At 43.8% G+C, this 22,949-nt stretch overlaps 1 protein-coding gene across 3 annotated transcripts in view; it reads left to right on the plus strand.

Moving 5' to 3' along the window:
• The window catches only part of MLXIP (MLX interacting protein), a 46,142-nt gene that overhangs the window by 15,554 nt on the left and 7,639 nt on the right, over nt 1–22,949 (plus strand). For 2 of the 3 annotated variants that reach the window (XR_009963904.1, XM_062613904.1), the window contains exons 2-12: nt 9,410–9,516; nt 9,871–9,956; nt 11,477–11,566; nt 11,847–11,888; nt 13,141–13,312; nt 14,788–14,877; nt 15,121–15,212; nt 15,360–16,020; nt 19,394–19,515; nt 20,234–20,420; nt 20,967–21,091. Coding sequence is in view for 2 of the 3 variants with exons in the window: in XM_062613904.1 (XP_062469888.1) it covers nt 9,410–9,516; nt 9,871–9,956; nt 11,477–11,566; nt 11,847–11,888; nt 13,141–13,312; nt 14,788–14,877; nt 15,121–15,212; nt 15,360–16,020; nt 19,394–19,515; nt 20,234–20,420; nt 20,967–21,091 (1,774 nt within the window). In the remaining variant the exon portion in view is untranslated. The remainder of the gene's footprint in view (nt 1–9,409; nt 9,517–9,870; nt 9,957–11,476; nt 11,567–11,846; nt 11,889–13,140; nt 13,313–14,787; nt 14,878–15,120; nt 15,213–15,359; nt 16,021–19,393; nt 19,516–20,233; nt 20,421–20,966; nt 21,092–22,949) is intronic. The other variant, XM_062613908.1, reaches the window with a different exon arrangement.

The following is a 22,949-nucleotide window of genomic DNA, read 5'->3' on the forward strand; positions in this document are numbered from 1 at the left end:
TGTGAAATTTCAAGAGACTGTGAAATAAGTGAGTAGGATTGGCTCCCTTTATATTGCAACTGTTCTAAAATGACACGTCTTCCTTTTCATCATGCATGAAAGAGCACAGGAAACACTTCAAAACCAAGAAAAAACAAATGTATTGATAGATGCATCAACAAAATAACTCGTGTGTTCATCATCACAACAGTTTATAGCAGTAGGAAATTTCTTTACTTCTTAGCAGAGTTTATAGAACTGATCATCTTATCCGTGTTATGCCACTTACAACATCGTTAGATATATGTTCTTGTTGGCTCACCAAAATCTTCTAACCTTTGTTTGAGCAGCAGGGGGACGAGATGAAGAGAAGGACACAATGGAGAGGAAGAGTGCATTGTGTGCAGTGGCTGTTTTCTAAAAGGGAAGTGTGCAGCAGAGAGGGAGCTGAAAAGAAAGTTACTGAGTTACTGGTAAAGATGCTGCAGCAAAGATCTGGTAACTCACAGCCCTCACTGCTGCTGGTCACAGGGTTAGTTACTGGTGCACCATTCCATATTACAAAGTCACAAGCTATGTGTAAAGCTGGTGTTTGTCTTGTGCTCCTTTTGGGCAGAGACTGGAGCAAGTGTTCCTTAAATGAAGGTTCTTAAGCTGGTTGTGTTAAAAACAGTTTCGACAGCTTTGTGAATGATGCTGGATTCTCCTCATCTGGTCATTCTGGCCCAGGGCGCAACTTTGCAAGGTTCAAGGAGGAGGGGAACAGGAGAGGGGTTTGGTTTTGAAGTTTTGCATCTCTGGTAGCACAACTTCAGTACTTGGCTTGCAGGCAGAGAACAGCTGCCTGGCATTTAGTAAGTGGGTTTCATGCTTACTGCTTTAAATGCAGAGATAAGGTGACTGTTTTGTTACAAGGGTGAGTCCTTTAAAACATGAGCATTAAGCTACACTGCAGAGAACATGAAAGAGAATTGTCTTCCCACCCTGTTACCCAGCAATTACTGTAGGCAACGCTGGTAGCACTGCCTGTTCTTAAAGCTGCCCACTAATCCCTACTGTGTAACTACTTTTGGTTGTTTTAACTGTTTGACCTGAACTTTCCCATGCCTGAGCCTACATGTTTTGGCTGAGTTGTTCAAAGTGGTTTAGTCTGTTCCACTAGTGAAGCTGAAGCAGAATGTAATGTAGAACTGGTTGCAGCATAGATGGAGATGTGTCTGGCATGGGGAGACATCAGGAGGGGGAGCTGGAGGCAGTTTTGCAAGTGAAGGCAGCATTGTCATCTCGCATTGCCAGATCAGAGAAGTGGATAATGAAATGTTACAGGTCTGTGCCTTGGTTTCCCACCTGCATCATGAGGGTGAAAACACCGTAGAAAAGCTTGAGAGGAATTTGTTAAGTAATAATGTACAAATGGAGGTATGAGCGCTGAAAAGCAAACAGCATGAGAACATGCTGAATATTCAAGGTGTGCTGCCTACTATTTATTCTGTAGAGGGTGGCTTAGGATATGGACACATTGCTTGTGAGCCTATATTAAAGGCTTTTCATAATAAGAAAAGTGCAAAGATACCTACATATAAATTCTTCCTGCCGTTTGTAGTGACTGTAGACTACCAGGACTTTCCTTTTATGTGGGATTTAATTCAGTATTACACATGCGTTGGCGTTCACTTCCAGTGAGATTTGAACTCCCTTTTACAGAGTATGTGCTAAACTTACAGAGCGTAGGTTCAAGCCCATGCTTAAACCACTAGTTCTTACCTCAAAGGAACTTACTTTTTTTAACTGAATACTTACACAGTGAGGATTATCACAGTTTCTATGCTTTGCGTGTCTCCATCTGATCTGCCAGGAAAATAACTGACAGATTGTGTCTCTTCGCGTTTTGTACCAGAATAGAAACTTTGTGTTGCAGTGTTTATTTAAACAAAAATCAGGACAATTCCCTGTGCAGTTTATTTTTTAAGTAACAAGCCTGGATTGCTGCAAAAGTTTTGTAACTCTGAATTGCAAGAGTTTAACTACTGACGGTGTTCACAATGATGCTTTCTTCTAAAGAAAGGTTTCAGGAGACCTGATGTTATCACCTGTGCTGATATCTGACCAACAGATGTGTTCTTAGCAGAAATCATATAGGAAATACAAATATTTTAATGTTTATTTGTAAACAGAATTACTCTATTGTGCTGTGAAATTCAGCAAGGTTTGGGGAATGTGTAAATTGAAATACATCAATCTGATCCTTGCTAAAATTTACTCCTAGTAGAAGCATTTCCATTATGGGGCGTGTGGCTGGGATACGATGGCTGGTCTGCCCTTCCTTTGTCACTGACGTACTTTGTGGCCACGGGCAGCTGCTCTCCATCCTGGTGTTTGAGATTTGGCAGTGAAAGTAGTGGTACTTACCTCTGACCCTGGAGCTCAAAGCATCGTAAGTTCTCTATGTCAGTGTCTTTTCTTAGGATGGTTTCTCTGGTATTTCTTTGAAGAAGGTCCTGATATTGGACAGTTGAAGAATCTGTCATTTTATAAAGTGTTCATATTTATAGAGTTACAAAGTACGTGGCTTCTGTTGATGGGTAAAGGGAAGCACAGCAGGGATCAAGGAGAGGCTTTGCTTGAGAGTTGGTGATGGTGAGGCCCATTTCTCAGCCTTTTGACTGAAATGTTAGTGACATGGCTTATGAAGCCTCTTCAGTTTCCTTGCTGGTTCAGCTCTGTAGTAAAGTGAGTCAGTGTTAGACAACTGTCTGAAAAGCAGGAACATTTCTAGAAACATCCTTTGATTTCTGACTGGAAATGAGAAACTCGGAATATTCCAAGTCTTTAGACACTGGAGGAAGTGCACTATAGCCTCCAAGTCTCCTTGATATTTGTACTGTTCTTTGTGTTCCCCTTCACCCTGTGCTGTTCCAGTGCTCTTTTCACGCTTTCAGGGCTTGCATGGAACCTGCTTCTCTTGGAGGCATTTCTCCAGTGGTTCTTCCCAGGTTCCTCTTCATAGAGCAGAACTTTGGTCACGTGATGTTTGGCTAAAACTATAGCACTGAAGTCCTTTCCTTGATTGATGTAATGGTGATGTGAAAAGCTGTCGGTGTAGATGTGATCATAATCTCAAAACATGAGTGTTTCAACTCTTGCTGCTCTCTGAGGTGGCTGCAGTAGCTGTGCTTGGCAAAGCACAGGGCTGCTGGTTCAAGCCACAGCAGCGCTCAGCGTGCCACAACGCTTACTTGGATCCATTTGTGAGTCACCAGCCATGGTCTTTATCAGCCACTGTGAACCTTCATTTATGAAGTTCAACTTCCAGCCTTTGCTTAAAATAATGTTCAATTTGTCAAAGAAACAAATGAAGCTTTATGGTACATTCGTTGGGGTGGGAGTATTTGCTTTGGCTTTGTGACTGATCCACTTTCCTCTTCCTTCCCGGGAGGTGCATACATACCTCAGCCTTCCTGGCTCAAATCAGTCTAGATAACATGTTCCTTGGCAGGTGTTGCACTTCCAATATGCCTGTGGATAACTTTGTATTTTTCTAGCACTCCTTAATATATAATGCTCGTGATAGAGGAAGAATGTTTGTCCTTTCTGCTGTCTCTGTCTTCAAGATCGAAGTGTTAATATTTAGGAGACGAAAAAACAATTGGGAGGATTTTGTTGTTTTAAAATGTTTGTATAACTTCAATACAAAGCTCCCTACTGTCGTTTATGAATTGTGGGTATGTAACACAACATCCTTCCACAAACCTGGAGCCTGCTGGTGCAGGGGGATTTCAGGTAAGGAGGATGAAGAAGGTAACCCAGCAAATGAGCTGCCCTAATGCTTGCTTTTAAAATGAGCTTTCTCTGGGATTAGTATCCTAGGGCTGCAGCTGGGATTAACTATTTAGGTATGAATAGTAAGATGCTCAAGTGTGGCCTTCTCACAAGTCCTACACACATTCACGCAGTGTAGCAATGTTTTTTGTTTCACTTGCTGCCTCTTCCCTGTAGCACACAATGCCTATAATCTGAATCTCTGAATGAACCTTTGTTTGGGGAAATACTGTTAGTTTTGGCTCTTGGAGAGCTGAGCTGACAGGCCCAGCTCCCCAGCAAAACAGATTGGAGATGAAAAAACAAACTGAAACCACGCCTTCAAAAAAGAAATGCTGGGGAGAAGCCAAAACCTTCCTTTTTTGTGTTGCTGGAAAAGCTGATCTCTTTAGCTACTGTAATATCAAATCGGGGGGTTTCTGTTGCTCAAATTAAGAGCCTAATTCTCATCACCTGCAATGAAAAGAAGAATCTTAGTCTACCTGAAAAGGTTGCATGATCACGGACAGGAATTGGGGCGCAGGGCCACCGAGGAAGTGGATTTTCAGGCAGAACAAGGCAAAAAAGACATCTTGTACAACAAGGGTAGTGGGAATCTGTTAACGAAACAGGAAAATGCGGTGTGTTTCTGTAGCTCATTCCTGTAAACTGAATTTAGCAAATTCAGATTGGAAACAAACTAATTTGCTTACAGCTATGGTCCACAAGACCTTGTGGTCCGTGTAAGTGATTCCTGCAGCTCTGCAGTAGCTGCTTTTCAAGGTGTCTTTCCTGGGAATATATATTTGGGCAGCAGGGCCAGGCCTGTGGAATCTGAGCCACGGTGCTCAGAGGTTTGTGTTTAATTCCATGTACGATAGATCTAGGCTAGGTGCTATCCGAGTGCAAGAATAAAAATAACTCCTGAGCTAGAGAGCCAACTCTAGCCAGGGATTTTCCTTGTCCCTACATAGCAAAATAAGTGAAAGATGAGAGGAGGGTGGAAATGAGGAGTTCTCATGCAGACTATGGCAGCGTGTCAAAAAAATCTGTGTCCCACTTCTAGTACTGTCACTCACACACTTCACAGTCATGGCTGTGTCATTCACTCTCACTGTTACTTCTTTTCAAGCAAGAGATCATGAATTTCTTCTCTCAGAGAGTATTTTAAAGACCTCTTCTTTTGTGCATCATTTAGTTCACTGCAGCTTGCCAGCTGAAATGCCTTGCTCAGCGGCATTGACATGTCATGGTGTGGAGAATGAACTTTGATTTTTGGTTCTGAATGGGGGAAGGGGATTTTTCAGATTCTTATTTACAGCAAAGTCTTCCCTATTGTCTCTTATTAGAGAAGGATTTGAAACATAATGCCATGGTACTGTTTGGACTGTTTCTGAGGTAGGTAAAAACTGGGGAGCTGAAGTTGAATCAGAAACACACTTCTTTATAAAGCTCAAGTGCTTTATTAAGCTAAGTTCTACTGTGCTATACTCTACAGTTTCCATTCAAACCACCTATTAAATGGAGGTTATAAAGGCTACCAGATGAGCCTTCTGTGATTGTCTTGTTTTGGGTGGCATTTATCTTAACATTTAAAAGTCTTTCTCTGCTCCTTCAGTGCTCTTAGAGAAATGACTGATTCTTACAATGCTGGCGTTCCTAAATACTAGTTAGTAATGAACAAAGAAACCAACCAAACTTCTGGGTTTGCACACACATAAGTGTCCGTTTCTGTCCAAATCTGGAGGGTGGTTGTGTCATCTGCTTCTATGCAGACTGAAGTCCATCTTAAAATCCTCTGATTTAAGGGAGGAGAACAGGGGAGTCTTCTGTTGTGAGTCATTGTGGAGCTTGATCATGCTGCTACTGATGTTGGAAGTGATTTTTCAGTGTTATGGGCAGCTATTGGTTTAAATTTGAAGTCATCCTGACAGCTGTGAATGGCATCTCATGTGCCCTGTGCCTCTTAAGGAAGGTCACCCATTTGCCATGTCCCTGCTGAGTTAAAAGCATCACTAACATGTCCCCTAAGATCATTCTTTAACTGGGTGTTATTGACAGAGAAGAAAACAAGGTTCTTGGATGCAAAAAATGGACATTACCAGGGTAAAATCTGTTTTTTACCATGTCAGAATATAATACGTCTGCCCTAGTGACCTTTCAGTTGATTGAAAATCACTTGTGTTTAAAAGAATCTGCTTTTAAACCACAACTGCTTTCAGTGGAATTTGAACAGTGGAGAGTTGTGTTACTTTGACAGATCAGTGCTGTGTTGTCTGTCTGCCTGCTGGGATCTCCGTTGCCTGAGGTAGTTCCTGAACTGGGAAAAAGTATATAAAAGGCTTGGGAATGGACTCCAGCCTCTCCTGGCATCTTCAGGACCCTTAAGGTGAAAGCTGGAGCATATGGAATTGGCAGCCTGGATTGTCTGCAGCTTCTGTTCTAAAAACACTGTGACTCCTCCAAAGCACATCAGGGCCTCTGTGTCCAAGGGGAATTCCAGCTCTGTTAGCTCTTCAGCTGCAGCTTTTTTTAGTTTGCTTGCTGTGATCAAATCACTTGGGGACATCTGGTTTCAGAGGTGGAGGTTCCTACACAGGAGGCTGATCTGAGCTGATGGAATGTACTGCACATTATCCACCAGATGCTTTTCAGCCACTTTGATTTGGTCTGTGTTTGATAGTGATGAAGGTGTAAAAGTCACATATTCCTTCGGCATTGAGCCAGCACATCCTGGGTAGCAACAACCCTGCAGAATGTGACTGAGAGCCTAATTCCTTTCCTTGGGCGCTGTCTGTGAAGCACCAGTATCCTCTAGGATATGCTGCTGGCTGGCGTGCATGCAGCTGTACCAGCTTGTACCATGCAGTATTTGGTCCAAGCCTCTTTTGGGATGCTCCCTTCCTGCCTTTTTTGGAAGCAGCCCTCCTGCAGAGGAGTAGCAGCAGCTGTTGTGGACAGAGCCAGGACTGTGCCTGCACTGACATGCTCACAGGTACGTTGTGACCAGCTCACAGGTGTGCTCATGGAGTTGCTCTGCATTTCTGGTGGGAGTCAGCATGGTCTAGGAGATGTGGAGCTGGCAGGAGCAGCAGCCAGTGGGCCTCTCCATGTGGGTTTTTTCCTGTTGTTGTTTTGCTGCTTTAAAACCTGAAGCTGGCTTTCAGTTTGCAGCTGCTCTTGGGCACAGTTGTGCAAAGTAACTGACTTTGGAGTAGTGTCTAAACATTGTTCTCAGCTTCATGCTGATTCCTCTCCACTGAGGCTAAAGTCATTTCACTTCTGACCTCGAGCTGGACTTGTGCTTTGCTCCCATGGGAACTAGAAATAATAATTATTTTAAGAATAGGTTCTTAATCACTTCCTTCTTTTGATGGACTACTTTTGTTTAGTTTTTCGTAAGAATGTAACAGAAAATGTTTTAAACTGTGTGTGTTTTAATGCCACTTTTAATTGGCTGCTTGAAGGATTTTACAAGAATTCATTACAATTCCTTTTAGGTTTGTTCTTTTTATTCTGAGAGGAGACTGTTCGAGTTTTGTTGCTTTGGCAAACTGGGCAGCAACACAGCTACGAAGAGATGAACATTCAGTTGAACTTCTTAGTCAAAGGCATGTGGCCGTTTTGTCAGTGTTGGTGGTGTATCAGCATGTTAATCTGGCTCTGAGCTGTTAATGTACGTACGAGAAATAGGCAAAGATGTGCTTTAATCTGGGTTTAGAAGGAATGATAAGACAAGGTATGTGATGGTTTAGAGGCAGAGCAGGGCAGGTGATGAGATGGTTTTGCAGATGGAGATCTGCTGTCCGCCCTGACCCCAGCAGCTGGGGAACAGTGAGATAAAATACTTTATTTGGGGATCTTCCCATAAACTGAAAGAGCCTTGAAACGTACAGGTGGGATTTTGGGAATCTTTCTGCCATCAGGCAACAGCTCACCTGATGGTGGTTTAATCTGTTGCTACAACTGGTTTTATACGCAGCAGTAAAAATGAAAGAGCAGAACTGGCTTTTCTTTACCTGCCACTTGCCTAAGGTCTGTCATTTGCCCATCTGTTACTGTCACAGTTTTGGGAATACCTAAGTAGTAACAGCAGCAGTGATGCTAGTGAGGGAGAAAGGGATGATGAGCCAAGTACTTGAAGAAAGTGATAGTTTACTATCCTACTTTTGGCAGCTCTGGCATTCTGGCATCTTTTGTGTAGGCTGTGAGGACTTGTTTATAGTATTACAAGGTTTATTACAAGTTTTCTTTAAAAAGAGCTGCTATCAGGTTTCCCAGAGCAAGCAGGAAACGGGGGATCAGCAGTTCTCCAGCTTCAGGCCTCTGCATGGCCTTGGGCAAGCCAAGGGAAATGCCTGGCACTTCTGCAGGATGTGCTTCCTATTCTCGCTGTGGTTTTAGAGTTAGGTGCACCTTCTTTACAGGAAGAATCCTTCTTTACAGGAAGAATAATTCAGTTCTGTGGGTACGTTTGTACTGAATGTGTGATAGCAAATACACAGTGCCCTGGCACAGGCCAGTTCTAGTGCACGTCTCTCTTGTGCCACTGCAGTTCATGGTCCAAGTCGCTCCCAATCGACTGGGTGCTTGCTGATGTTTTCCATGAGGGTAGAGTGTTTGGAGGTGACATTGCTCCTGTCACTCATTTGTGTGCTCTCCAGTACAGGAGACCTTAACCTCGACCTGATGCTCGTGTTGCTTTTGCCTGTGGCGTTGATTGTGCTTCGTATTGCTGGTATTTGAATTGCTTCCATTGTAACTAGGCTGCACAAGCAGCATGAGGAGATGAAAACTAGGAAGATGTATGGCTAAACCCATAAAAACCAAGAGGGAACCTGAGATAGGCACTTACATCTGTACTTTAATGTCTGGTTTGAAATTTACAATGTTATGAATATTTCCTACTTCCTCTGCTCTGCCAGTAATATGGATTAATGATTCATAAAGGTGTATTTTAAGGGCTGGGTAGTTTCTATTTAAACAGTGCTTACTGGAGTCCCTGTTGTTCCTCCATTTTCTGTCCATCTCCCACCTCCCAACATTGTTCATACTTAAGCCATTTTTCATTCCAGCCTTCCTCGTCCTTGGAGAAAAGTTGCTATTTCCAGCCTGCTGGTGAGCCTTTGTGCCCAACTCTGTTTACAAGCAGTGTAAAATTGGTGGGTGATAGCTTTTATTGGGCCAGAACTGTCATTTCATTCTTCTTTTCCATTGTTACCAGCCTCGAAAATCAAATGGAACTGAAGAAATCAACTTCTGTTGACTTCATCCCAGCCCCCTGCAAAATTCAAGCCACAGCTATATGCAGCCAAGTGTGCAAAAGCCTTCTGGGCCTGGGTTTGGGCTTACTTTTGAGAGTGTTGTTCTCAGTTGATGGAAGCTATAAAGTGGCATTTGAGAAGGTGGGGTATTGGCCAGGAGAAGAGTGTGGGTGAAATGAGTTTCAGTCCTGCTGAAGATACTTGTGACACCATTTGTGACAGCCATGGACAGTGCCTGGCAAAGCTGTCCCTGGCCAAGCGTGGTTCGGTGTAGTTTTTAGTGTTGGCAGTTTGGGAGTTTTGATGGGATGCTTTGTCTTTAAGAGCAGACCCGAAAGCAGAATGATGTGTTGTCTGTTTTGTTTCAGTGGAAAGCTGGTTTCACCGAAATGGAAAAACTTTAAAGGCTTAAAACTTCAGTGGAGAGATAAAATCCGTCTCAATAACGCCATCTGGAGGGCATGGTACATGCAGTGTAAGTGTCGGGCTCCCTTGGGTCGCTTGCTATGAAACCCTTTGAGAGACATTTAAGTAAGTAGCAAGAGAATTGAGATTCTTGTCTGATGAAAAGCTAAAGAATGTGCTGAAGGCAGATTCGGTGTCTCAGAGGCTGTTGGGGCAGTGCCATTGGATCAGTGCTTTCCACATGGCCACACAGAGGCTGCACTGGGCAGTCCAAGCACAGCTGAGGTCTCCCCATTTCCTGTGGGTTAGCTGGAAGGAACCCTGGCATGGTGATGGAGGTTTTTCTCACCTCTTGCTGTTGGAGTGACAAAGCTCTCTGCCCAGCTGCACGTGCTGAGCACTTGCACTTCCATTCTTGTTTCAGACCTGGAGAAGCGCAAGAATCCCGTGTGCCACTTTGTGACTCCGCTGGATGGCTCCGTGGATGTGGATGAACATCGGCGGCCGGAGGTGTGTAAAACCTGAGGAACATCCTAATGAGCTCTGGGCTTTTATAACAAGCTCTTCTGGTCTGCTAGGCATGAGAGCAGCATAGCAATTCTTTGCTCTGCTGTCTTTATTTTGAAGGAATCATTAATATAAAGCAGACTGAGGCCATTGTTATAAGTTTATCATGTTGAGGTGATCAGGGTGCAACTGGAAGGACGTTTATTATCTTCATAACTTAAGTTTATGTCCCAGTTTAGTGACACATAGAATCATAGAATCAGCCAGGTTGGAAAACACCTCTAAGATCATCAAATACAACCTCTCCCCAGCACTAACCCATGTCACTAAGGGCCTTGTCTACACAGTTTGTGAGCGCTTCCAGGGACGGTGACTCCACCACTGCCCTGGGCAGCCTGTTCCAGTTCCAACCCTCTCAGTGAAGAACTGTTTCCTGATCCCCAGTCTGAATCTCGCCTGGGCAGGTATAGAAGTGCAGTTTGAATAGTTAAGATTTTGACAGTCTCTGCTCTTTTCTGGCTGGAGATTGCTGGAGTCGGTGGGAAATCATTGATGAATATTACATCTTGAGGATTGAATCTAAGTGAGCCTGTGAGAGTTTTCTGTATTTTATTCAATTGTTAGGGTGTGCTTTCAAGACAATGAGCAATTGTTTTATTTTTTTCTCTGTCAAGGTACCTTGACAAAAAGAGCAAATACAAGTCTGTGCACTCTCATTTTTGTGGCCTTTAAACATAAGAGAAAACTAATGTGTGCCCTCTGGCTCTGTGCAGAAAACCAGTGAGGCCCTTGCTGGGGCAACATGTGGCTTTATACTCATAACTCTAGAACAATTTATAACTCAGAGGAGTTCCAGATGAGTTTGTAGAACTGTCTCAGGCTTTTGAAAGAGCAGTGTTGATGTTTGTATTGGCAGATGACCCCCGAAGACAAGAAGGTTGTGTTAAGGCTCTCATTAGTCTGCTGTCCCCAGCTTACACACTGCTCTCTGTGATACATTAAACCCCCACACTGTTCTGATCCTTTTGTTGCTATTAACGCATGGCCTGCAAAGTCACTCCTGAGCTGGACATCACATTTCTATTGCTTTGTGTCATTCTGAAGAGCTTTTGTGTACATGTGTGCATGTTCACGTGGCCTTGGGAAATTCTCTGCAGAACAGGGAATTGTATTTTGCTTTTTACATTACACTTCAGGAAATTAATTTTGAAGTTAATTTGCTTTGTTTTGGTTTTTTGCCATGTCTTAGCTATTGGTTGTGGTTGAGCTGATGTGGGAGATGCTGACAGTGCAGTCAGACATCATCTCTTGTTATTTGATTGTGGGAAAGATAAAGTTAGTACTGTCAGATGTGCCTGTGATAACTGAACTCTGGGACAGTGTGGGCTGCTGATACATGAGCTCATACAGAATTAGCATGTTTCTTTTGCATCTTTTATGCCTGAATATTTGCTTGGAAATGTACTGACCATTCAGCCAGTCTGTGAGTCCGTGTAATTCCTGGTATGTGTTTGTGTTCTCAGGCCATTGCAACAGAAGGGAAGTACTGGAAACGAAGAATTGAAATAGTTATCAGGGAATACCACAAGTGGAGAACGTACTTCAAGAAAAGGGTCTGTTGTTTTACACAATGGAAATACCTTATTTGAACTTGATCAGTTTGTGGTTGCTTTTTGAGTTTCGATGTCACTTTTGCCAGCATGCAAGAATACTTAAACCAGCTGATAAGCTACTACAGGCATACTCACTGATTAGCCCCACTTAACTAAACATTACTGTGCAGGGACCCACTGTGCACGATTGGGACTTAAAAGTTTTGCAAAAAAAGGTCTGCTGTTAACATCTACAAGGACCTGTTCTGACTTTAACACCTGCTTTGTTCTTCTTTTGCAGTTACAGAAACATAAAGATGAAGATCTTTCAAGTTTGGTCAGGGTAGGTAATACCTCTGATAAGTGGCATCGTTTGTGCTGGTAGAAGCTGCAGTAAGTAACAGAGCTGTAACATGCAGTAGCTTGCATTGATTAAAATCTGAAGACAAGCATTTTGCTGTAGCCTTAATTGAGGTTGGAAGCCTTGGTGTTTCTGTGCTGTAGAGAGCTGTAAGCTTGTAACTTCATGCTGTAGGTTTGTAACTTCAATTGAATGGAGGAGGGGTTGAATGTAAAGTGCTCTGACAGAAGAGATAGCAATCAGTATTGGGTGTCCAGAAAGATCAGTCTCCTTGAGGGCTGGCACATTATTTCTTCTCATTACTGAATTGTAACTGGCATTACTGCCTAGTTTGTGTAACTGGAGCTGTGAAGATGTGTGTGCTACATATTGCAGCTCTTCCTGCTGCTCACAACATGGGCAGATAATGTGCCAGCATCCTAAGAAAGGGCGAAGTGTTTAAAGGAACATTGATACCATCATTTAGTCTGCCCCCTAAAGTCATCCAACCTACTTGGGGTGTATAAGTTGATGGTCAGAAGCACTGTTCTGGTGTTGGGGGTGTATTTTGGAGCTAAGCATAAGTCTGTATCCACTCCAGTTCACAAAACTCTCAGCTCTTTTGACTGTGAGCTCCAGTGCACCATCATGGTTTGTTGGTGTAGTTACTGCATGTTTGCTCAGCCACAAGAGCCTGACTGTGCTTTTAGTTTGCAGCAAATGGAAGGCAATGCAATTTGGCTTAGCCTGTATTGAAGGACAGGTAAACCGATGTATTTTGTATGCGCTGAAAGTGCCCACAAGAATCTGAGCATACCTTGTGCAAAGGCAGTTTGCAGTCAGATTCACTTCAAGATGTTGTTTGCTTTGAGTTTTTGCTGTGTGTGTTACTTTAAAATCTTTATTCAATCCAAGGGATTGTTAAATTTAAGGTACAAAAATACACGTATATTCAATGAAACTACAAAGTGTTGATGAGACTGTTTTGTCTTGCGTCCTTCTACTCAACATCTGGTTTGGGGGTAAAAACCTTTCCTAGAGTGTAGGGGTACTCTACTGAAGCTTTCTGTTGAGGCCCAAACCAGTGAGCTGAAGTTGTTGATGTATTAGAAGTACCACTGGTGTCTTCCAGTCCCTTTGTATGGCTCCTAAAGGAGAGTTTCTTTCTCTAATGATGTGAAAAATTAAGGTGACTTTTATATAGCAGACCAGACTGCTTTAGCGTTGTATGATTTTCCTTCCCTTCCTTTGGAAGGATGATGATGTGGTTCTCTGGCAAAAAAGAAGGTACGGCAGAGAAACCCCTGTCCCTATGGAGGAAGGCAGCCTCTTGGATGCAGATATGCTCATGTCCGAGTTCACCGACACACTGTTCTCCACACTGTCTTCACATCAGCTGGTTTCCTGGCCAAATTCCAGGGACATAGGTATGTGTTGGCTGTTAGCTGCGTTGCAGTGGGAACACTAGAAGTCTGGTTTGTTGCTTTGCTGCTCTTCTGGTCTTGTCTAGGAGTTTTATCTATCTTTACTGATACAGATAAAAATAGGTCAGAGAATGCAGCGTCTTCATGCATGATGGAATTTCAGTTATTCATCCAAATTTATTTTCTATCTTAGCTTCTTACATGCTGCTCCTGGCAATGTTGCTCTGAATAAACCTATAATAAGCAGTATTTACCTTTATCAGGGATGAAGGTTTTGTTATTTATTTCAACCTATGTGTGTGTGTATTTAAGGGAGTGCCTATGCATTTTTCTTCAGATACATCCCTTAGAACAAGTGCAAATCACATCCGTAAAACCAGTCCCAAGAGCCTATACAGCTCTATTGAATGCTCTGTATCTGATAGCTGTGACTATGATGGGACAGCAGGTGTCCACTACACATCATCCTTGCTGCATGGATGTCTAAGCAACTCCAGAGCAACATGGAGTATATATGCAGTTTCCTCTGCTCCCGTGGGACTCCAGCTGTAGTATTGTATTCAACTCTTGGGGCTCCCAACATAGGAGGGATCTGGAGCTGTTGGAGTGAGTCTAGAGGAGGCCATGGAGATGTTGCAAGGGCTGGAGCAGCTCTACTCTAGAGCCAGGCTGAGAGAACTGGGCTGGTTGAGCTTGGAGAAGGCTCCAGGGAGACCTTAGAGCAGCTTCAGTACCTAAAGGGGCTACAAGAAACGTGAAGAGGGGCTTTGGACAAGGGCCTGTAGGGACAGGCCAAGGGGAATGGCTTTAACCTGGCAGAGGGGAGACTGAGATGAGCTCTTAGGCAGAAGCTCTTCCCTGGGAGGGTGCTGAGGCGCTGGCATTGGGTGCCCAGGGAAGCTGTGGCTGCCCCATCCCTGGCAGTGCTCAAGGCCAGGTTGGACACAGGGGCTTGGAGCAAGCTGCTCTAGTGGAAGGGGTCCATGCCTATGGCAGGGGCTTGGAACTGGATGAGTTTTAATGTCCCTTCCAACCCAGGCCACTCTGTGGCATGATATGAAGTGTACTAGAGACAAGGTTAAGTGTATGATAGTTTAATTTTAAAACCCTCTTCTAGGGCCTGTGGTGGTTTAGGTTGTGCTTTCTAGCAAGTTTGTATTGTGCAGCAGGGGCAGGACAAGAGGTTTGGGAGCAGGAGGTATCCAAAATTGGCAGTCTCCAGTTGTTAGAGCCTTCAGGTGTCACCTCTTCCATTTTCCTAGTTGAAAGTTTCATTTCCCAGTGGGTTTGATTTCAGAGCTGTGCTGCAGTTGTGAAGAAAAGCAGATGCTCAGTTCATTTCAGCAGCAGTTTTCCTGGAAGCACCCTGGCCAAGCCTGGCTGTGGAGTGCGGGGTAGTGTAGCCAACTGCTATATTCCTACTGCTGTTACTGTGTGAGTGATGAGACGCTAATCTAATCTGTCTCCTAAATTTTCAGCACACTTAGGAAATGCTGACATGATTCAACCAGGGCTTATACCTCTCCAGCCAAATTTTGATTTTATGGATACTTTTGAGCCTTTTCAGGGTAAGAATCACATATATATATATATATATATTTATATATATATCTCAACTGATTTCTTTAAAAATGCAGTGAGTTGTGAACTAGTTTTTAACATTTAACACTTCTTAGTGATGAAGTAATTTAACACTTTGTTTGCCTCAGAGTGTTTTCTGGTACTTTAAGAATTCTATGTGACGTTAAGCTACTGCTGCATACCTTGAGTATGAAAAACAGAAAATTAATGAGTGACTTTTTGTATTTCAGATTTATTCACACCCAGTCGTTCCAATAATTATTTCCCTTCCGCATCTGCTGTCAGCTCAGCTACCACAGACAGCAGCAACCATTCTTCCCAGGTAAGAGAGTTCTCAGTGTTCAAAGCAGCCTTGTTTCAGACACGTATTCAGACACAGAAGATTCTCAGACAGGAGCTATGTCCTTCTCAGAAGGAGCTCAGGCAAGAGTTTCATGTATGAATCTGTGCTATTTCTTTTTCCTGTCAGTCTCCTGTCCTGCCGTCGGGTTCATTGCCCAACACACTTCCAGCAGAGAACATCAGTGATGGACTCATTACTTCCTCAGTACCTGCTCCTGTCATTCCTGATGTTGGCACTGACCAGTGTTTGAACATTAAAAGTGAGGGATCTTTCATCCAGCCAGCAGACTACACTCCTGACTCGTCTCTCAGCGGGCCACAGACTTTTATGCCAGTGTTTCAGACTCCTCTGCCACTGCTTCAACCTGCAGCACAACAGCACCAGTCCACGTTGCCTGCAGTGCCTCTGAATTCCAGTTTAAGCTCTCCACCAACTCCCTTTGCTGCACCAGAAACCCAGAAGTTTGGCCTCTCTGAGTCTACAGTTATCACCCACACAGCTTCTGCAACACTGACCCACAATGCCCCTGCCACCACCTTCAGCCAGAGCCAGAACCTTGTCCTGGCCACGCAGCAGCCGGGTGCAGGAGTGCCTTGTAACATGGCTTTCCAGACTACTGTCCTGCAGGGGCAGCCCTGGCCCCAGCTGCAGTCCCAACTGACATTTGCACTCCTCAAAGCTGTTCCTCTGGCCAGTGCTGGGACAAGGCCCAAACAGTCAAAAAAAATAGTGCCTGCTCCGAAGCCTGAAAATGTGTCCTTATTAAAGAATGCCTTCATCACCCCAGGTGAGAAGCTCTGGTGAGGTGATGTTTCTCTTTGCCAAGTGGGACTTGCAGGAGGGAGATACCTTCTTGTTTGTCTTGGTTTACATAATAAGTAAAAATACAGTTTCCTGAGGGTGTCCAAGGAACCCCAGAACCCACTGGTGTGTGGCTAAACTGTTCAATGGGATGCTCTGGATTTAAAGGAGCAGTTTGGTTGTGAGTGTGAAAAGCTGACCTGGAAAAGGGGGGTTTCTCCTTGCAAAACTTTGTGCTGAGCTGTACAGATGCATCAGCACATGGGATGACTAGAGCTTTGTGCTCCTGCCCCATAGAAACCTTGGTTTTGATGTTTAATGCTGTTCTGATTAACTCTGCCCCTTGGAGCATTCAGCCACAGTAGGGTTGGAGATGGGAGGAAGAGGTAGGGGTGGAGAATGGCAGATCTGTCCCTGTCATTGACTCATCTGATTTCCCTGGACAAGTTCCTGTGCCTGCTGTGCATCATCTCACTCTGTAACGCCAGGTACCAGGGCACATCCTTTGGTAATGCTTTGGATGTATTCTGATGTTGATCTTAGGTGTGCCTGACACTTCTTTGACCCAAGTACAGCATTAACAAGGGAGCAGCTATTTGAAATAGAGCACAACATTGGTCCAGATGAAAGCATAGGTGTGCGCCTCTCATCTACCATTAGTACTCCCTAGCAAAACTGGGGTGATGAGAATCAGCCCTTCCAGTGGGGAAGGATTCAAGACAGGTAGGGTGAGCTGGAGATCTTTGTCTCAAGCCATCTATGGGTTTGAGAAGCTGTCAGAAGCACATGATTTTCAGAATGTGAGTGCCAAACTGATACGTGGGACCTGCTCATTGGGTGTGATTTAGAGCCATCAGCACTGCACAAAGCTAAGAACAGCAAATATGAACAGAGGGAGTTGCTTGGTGGTTCTTGTGGGGAAGCTCAGGCTAGAGCAGAACAGGCAGTACACTTATGCTTGGGGTTACTGCATAGTGGTTTTAGACTTGTGCTGGCTGGGGGCCAAGTGACTTCAGCCACTTGAAATGTGCAACAATAATGCAAGAAAAGCTCTGCCTGAAGCAGTGTTGCTAAACAGGGTTCACTAAGGGGTAGCTGTGTCTGCCAGGGCCTGGCAATATGATTATCCACCAGAAAACAAACCAGCATCCAAAACAAACAAACAGCCCCCCCAAAAAAAGACATTGTTCAGGAGCAGAACAGACCCACGGATCTAATTCTAGCATCTCCACTGGGCTGGTCCATGATTAATAGTACTGGGGTGTTAAAGGCAGTGTTTCTGTCTTCAGTACATTATAAAGCAAGAGTCCCTGTACCTTCAGCAGTCAAGACGTGCATTTCTCCTAGCAAAGCATTGCAGGCAACTCTCATTTAAAGAAAGCCTTTGCTCCTGGCCTCCTTAGTGCTTCCTGGGTTGTTCTTTTTGCAGGGCTTCATCAGTTACTTCTAGGCCAACACAACGAATGGCTTTGTTTCTCATCTAGATTTAAGGTTGTTGCTGTTACTCATTCCTGGTAGGTGCACGTGTTCAGGGATCACAGTGCTCCCAAAGTACTGGGACACCAAGCTCAGAGGTCTAATCCAAGGTTTTATCTAGAGGTTTATTTTTGGAAATAGAATATTCAGTACATGTAGTCAAGGCATTTACACCTGTCATTTGTTTTCAGGACAAACAAATCATCTCAAGACTACAAAGCAGATTGTATTATAACCTGGCTCATTCAAAAGGGGTGTGTTACATTTATTGCCCTGTGATACAAGGACTCAAAAATCTGCATGAGTTGTCTCATCAGGTGCAAGACTTCACATGGGAAAGAGCTCCGCTCTCACCGCTTCCGGATGAGCATTGTGGGTTTGAGGGGAAAGTCCACAAACGATGCATGTGTAGGACAGAAACATGAAAAGTGTAAAGGGACATTTAAATATGTACTGATTGTTACAGTTACCCCAACGGGGAAGTCAGAAATGCCAAGTTTGTGTAGCAGCATTAATGCACTGGTAGGAGCAGCCTCTTGAGCTCAATAGAGATGTTGTAAGTCCAGCTGAACAGTAGCGAACAGTGGAAGGGTTGTGATTCCAGCATTGTATGTGGGGATGCTCAGGCAAAGAATGAACTCCCTGTAGCCCAGTGACAGTGCTCTGCCAGATGTACCCACGCAAGGGCTGGCACAAGGTTTGTGCTGTCCACAGGCCTTTGTAATAAAGGCTATACAGTTGATTCAAAACACAGTTGTTGGTCCCAGGGACAGTAGGGGAGAGGACATTAGAGGTCCTGCCCTGTTGTTCTGTTCTGCTGTATGTGTCCCTTCACTATCCTGATGCTGAACTGCAGAGGGGTAGGTTTGCAGTGCCTGAGCTGTTGTGACACTTTTCATTCATTGTGACTTTATTAGTACAAAGGAGAGCTGAAGCCAACACAGGCTATGAATGAAGTGAACCACGTTTGGTTTAGCTTTCTCAAAAAGCATACAGAAGCTGTGTCTTTGCATGATTCTTCCCTCAGTAGCAATGCAGGATGGTTAATCATGTTCTCTCTGAAGTCAAGGTAAGACCAACATCAGCATTAGTGCCATGGTAATAATTGCACATCTGCATTGGTTAAATAGAGACCTTCACAGATTTCTATTAGACTCAAATACTATAGTAGTGAAAAAAGTTCAGAGCAAGGATCCTGATTCCTGTTGTGGGGGCAAGCTCCTGTACAGACTGGGTTTGCAAATTCTGTGTAACTTTCTTTGTGGAGACAATTGCTGCTATTCACCGTTATCTCTAGCTGTGTAACACTGCAGAACTGCTGGTCCTTCAGCCTGTTTGCTGGAATTTTGGTGCTGATTCCCAGTCACATTTGGTTGTCTTGTGCTTGTGTGTCATGTAAAGCAACTGTAAAACCAGCTAGTGAAAGAAGCTAGCAGAGAAAGGAACAGAATTTAATATGTATATATACACAAGGAAGCATGAAGTATTGGATATGCATCCTTCAGTTGGTTTCTGTCATTGACCCTTTCTGGGTCAGCAAGCGTGAGATCCAAGAAGTGATGAGAGGTGAAGATGATCTCGCTGCTGCCAAACCCAACTCTGATGGAGTGGAGACACTTTGCACCTCCCTGATTTACTGCCTACCTCTGTAAATTCACCTTGAAAAAGGACATTAGAAGCCTCAGAAATAACTGGTGTTCTGTAAAGAGTCCTTTGTACTAGATTAATGGGATTGAGATTATCAGAAACAGTGCCAAATAGGTGCGCACTGATCCATTCCCCTGTTCCATGACAAGTTATTTCACACAAAATAATCTCCAGTTTTTTGATTTTTCTGTATTTTTTTGTCTCATTAACTATTCTAACTTAATTGTGTTCTTCAGCTGCCTTTCAAGGACAGTCCAGAGCTGTGATTGTAACTCCAGCACCTTTAAAAAGAGAGGGGATTTTGACGCCAGCCACGTCTCAGTCTAATGTTGCAATTGCACCAGCTGGAATTGTCAGAGTAAGGAGAAGAAAAAACCTATATATTTATTCTCTAGGCCTGTTACTTGCAAGTAGTTAGAGCCATAACGTGCTCAGGAGGGTAACTAGTCCACTAAATCTCACCTTTTATATGCATTTATGTGCATATGTGTTTGTGCATTTAGTATTATGTTTGCTTATTTTTAATTTAGCTACCTTATGGGCCTGGAAGCACTGTGTAGTCTTCAGAGACTCTGTCTCACACAACAGTAAGATTACAAAGAGGCATGTATACACAGTACTATGAATGGGGATGGCTTGTGCCTTTTCTTACCTGTGCAGAAGCCAGAGGAACCCAGGATGCTCACCTTTCCATTTACACACTGGAAAGCATGCCTGGAGTTATGAGTGGGTTTCCTAATATGTTGAATGCAGGAAGATGGAAGTCGATTTTAGTATTTTATGTTGTTGTGTTGTAATGCTGCTTAAAGTTATGAAAGGATACTGGTCTCCTGCCAGAAGTCTGACCTCAATGCCTGCCAATTCCTTATGTATTAGCTCTTGTTTCATGTCATCAGATTATTAATCATGTATTAATTTGCTATTTTTAGTGAAAGGCAAGGTAACAAATCTCTCTTTCTCTCTCCCCCTCCTTCTTCTTTCTCTCATCTCTTCTCCTGCTCTGCCCCCACCCTTCCCCTTCCTGCTCTCTTGTTCTTTCTCTGTTTTCCTCTGTGCTATTTCTATGCTGTTCCCAGGCTCCCGGGGTGACGGAGTTCCGTAGTAACATTCTGGTTGGTCCAGCTCAGCGAGCACCAAGTAGTCAACAAACCCAGTCCACAGTCTCACATCTCTTCTCTCCTAGTGTAGTCCAGGATGTGTTGGTGAAAGGAGAGCAAATCCCTTCCCACAGTAGCAGTTCACAAGTTCCCTCTCCTACACCTAGTAAGTTAGAAAGCTGTAAGCGTTCCCTCCCCTACACGTGTGTTTCCACTGAGTAGGCAGGGTGTAAATGGGCCTTGTACCATAACTATAACTTTGGAGGATCTGAGATATAATCTTTGTTAACAGTAGGTAAGTGCAAAGACTCCTGCATGCCTGTTGGTAGGGTGGTGTCTGGGCTGGTTTTAGAAACATATGCTGGTTTTGCTGGTAAAGGGCTTGTAAGTGTTACCATCATGTCTCAGGCCCTCAAATAGAGAAGTCTAGCAGGATGGTGGAATTGCAGCCTTTGCATTCAACATACCTTTGCTGAAACGTGTGTGTGAAGGGAGTATTACATACCACTACTGAGATGTGTTATCCTTGTGCCATGAAGTACTAAACTTTCCCAGCAATCCTGACATTTTCTAGCATGTGGTTGCTGCATCAGTGAGTATAATTTTGTTACCAACTGCATTCCAGTTCAATTCTGAATAGAAACTTCTCAACAGTTCCATTTGCTACAGAAAGTTGTTTGTGAATGTGACTTGTCTTTCTTCCCTTCTGAAGACCGAGACTGCCAGAATTCAGGCCAAGCTTCCCCCTGCACCTCTGAGCAGAGCCCCAGTCCACAGTCTCCCCAGAACAGCTGCTCAGGAAAACCTGCCACTGACCCTAATACAGCTGCATTTAAGGTGCGTGTCTTCTCCTTTGAGGTGCTTTTCTTTGCCTTTGTAGCTACTTTTTTGCCCTGAAGTCTGGACTAGAGTAAATTATGCTTCAGGAACAGCAAAGTGTTCGTGCCTTAGGCGTAGGTTGTGTTGCATCCATGCTGTTCTGTTCAATTTGAAATGTCAGACTTCAGTGATCTACTGTCCTCCTCAGGGATGTGTCACCAGAGGGCCCGGGCTTAAATGTACCTCTGCAGGTCCCTATGGTCATGACAGCAGTTCCTGCTGTGGCTCACAGGAATGTTATGACAGGTCTCAGTTTACTTGGTCAGAAGCTTCAGGTTTAGTTTTCTAAACCATGGCTTTTTGCCATAGTTCTGTTGGGGCTCTTCAGTCTGCAGGGCTCTGGCCATTGTTGGAGGGGGAGTTCTTGACCTGCTAAGTTGCTTACGTGTCTCCAGTGATGCTGTGCTGCTCCGCAGAGAAGCAGCTCCACAGACTCTGCAAGTTACAGATGTAAAACACTTTGAGACTTAGTGGGGTAAGAATTCTGCAGTCTAGAGGTAGCATCTGAAAGCTGGCTGTACCTCACACGCCAGTTGACCTTGTCGTAACACTTTCTGTGATGGCAGAAGAAACTTACCCACAAAAAATAACCAATGCAGGACAATCAGCTGTAACCCTCTCATTCCTTCTCTTGTGAAAGGGAGTGTTACTTAACCATTTTGCAAGTGCCAACCCCTTTTTGGCTTCTCTATATAGCCTATGAGTTGCTGTCAGCTTGATTTACTCCCAGGGCAGAAAGGTAAGTTTAAACACTTGCACTCAGCTCTAGTTCTGTTGCAGAGAACTGCCCCTTGCTGAGCATACTGCAACTTACTGATAAAAGTTTGCAGTTACTTGCTTGGCATAAATTGTCAGTATCTCAGCCTATATAATCAGCCTAATCATCAGCATTATCGGTAGTTGCAGCCTGTTCTTGCTGCTAGAGAGCAAGTTAGCAAAGGAGCAAATTACTAGGTCTCGCCGAGGATGGGAGAGTGGCCACTAGATGGAGGAGTGTTCTTAAAAGTAAGGACTCTGCAACGAGATGGGCATTACAACCACTTAAACTGACCTGCTTAGACAGGAATTGCTTTGGATGTGTACTGTTACTGACTTTGGTGGGACAAGGAAGAAAACAGCAATGCGTGCCAGTCTCCAGATGTATGTTCTTTTGCTCTTCTGCGTTCCTAGCGAAATTAATTCTGTATTGGTGGGTAACGTTGTTTTTTCAGTTTGGCAAAGCACAGAGGGCACTGGAAATCTCAGTTCTGCTTCTGAACCTGCATTTTCTGTGGTTTTGGTCAGCCACTTTGCTGCTCTATTACATTGTTTTCCTCCAATATAAAATGGGGTGATGGTGGGCTACTGCCAGGAAGTCTAGCTCTGCCAAAAATGCATTCTCAGAGTGCTTTGGTGGAAGCAATGTCTAAGTTTTTAATGATACAAATGAAAGCGCTAATTCCTGACAAAGCCTTTATCTTTAGGATAGGCCAGAGTTGTGGATTCTTACTTTCTTTTTCATTTTTGTCAGACTGCCTGTTATATATGAGGAATAAATGATATGGACTGTTTTAAACTTACAGATTTCAACAAGGTCCTAACCAATTGCATGCCTCCAAAAGTTTGGAGGAGTTGGAGTTTGACTTCAGAAAATGAAATTGTTCAGCAGTCCCAGGAGTTTTTACTTCAGAAAGAAAACCTGCAGGGTTTGGAATTGGATTTAATGCACTGGATGCTTGTTAAATTGCTTAAAGTAACTTCAATATTTAAGTTATTTAATAAATAACAAATCACTGTTTGCAAATGTGGCTTTGGGAAGACTGAATGCCACAATTCA

Source organism: Pezoporus occidentalis, unplaced genomic scaffold (genome assembly GCF_034315485.1).
Source record: "Pezoporus occidentalis ecotype Australia unplaced genomic scaffold, CSIRO_AGI_Poc_V1 ctg102, whole genome shotgun sequence".
In the NCBI taxonomy this organism is placed as follows: Eukaryota; Metazoa; Chordata; class Aves; order Psittaciformes; family Psittacidae; genus Pezoporus; species Pezoporus occidentalis.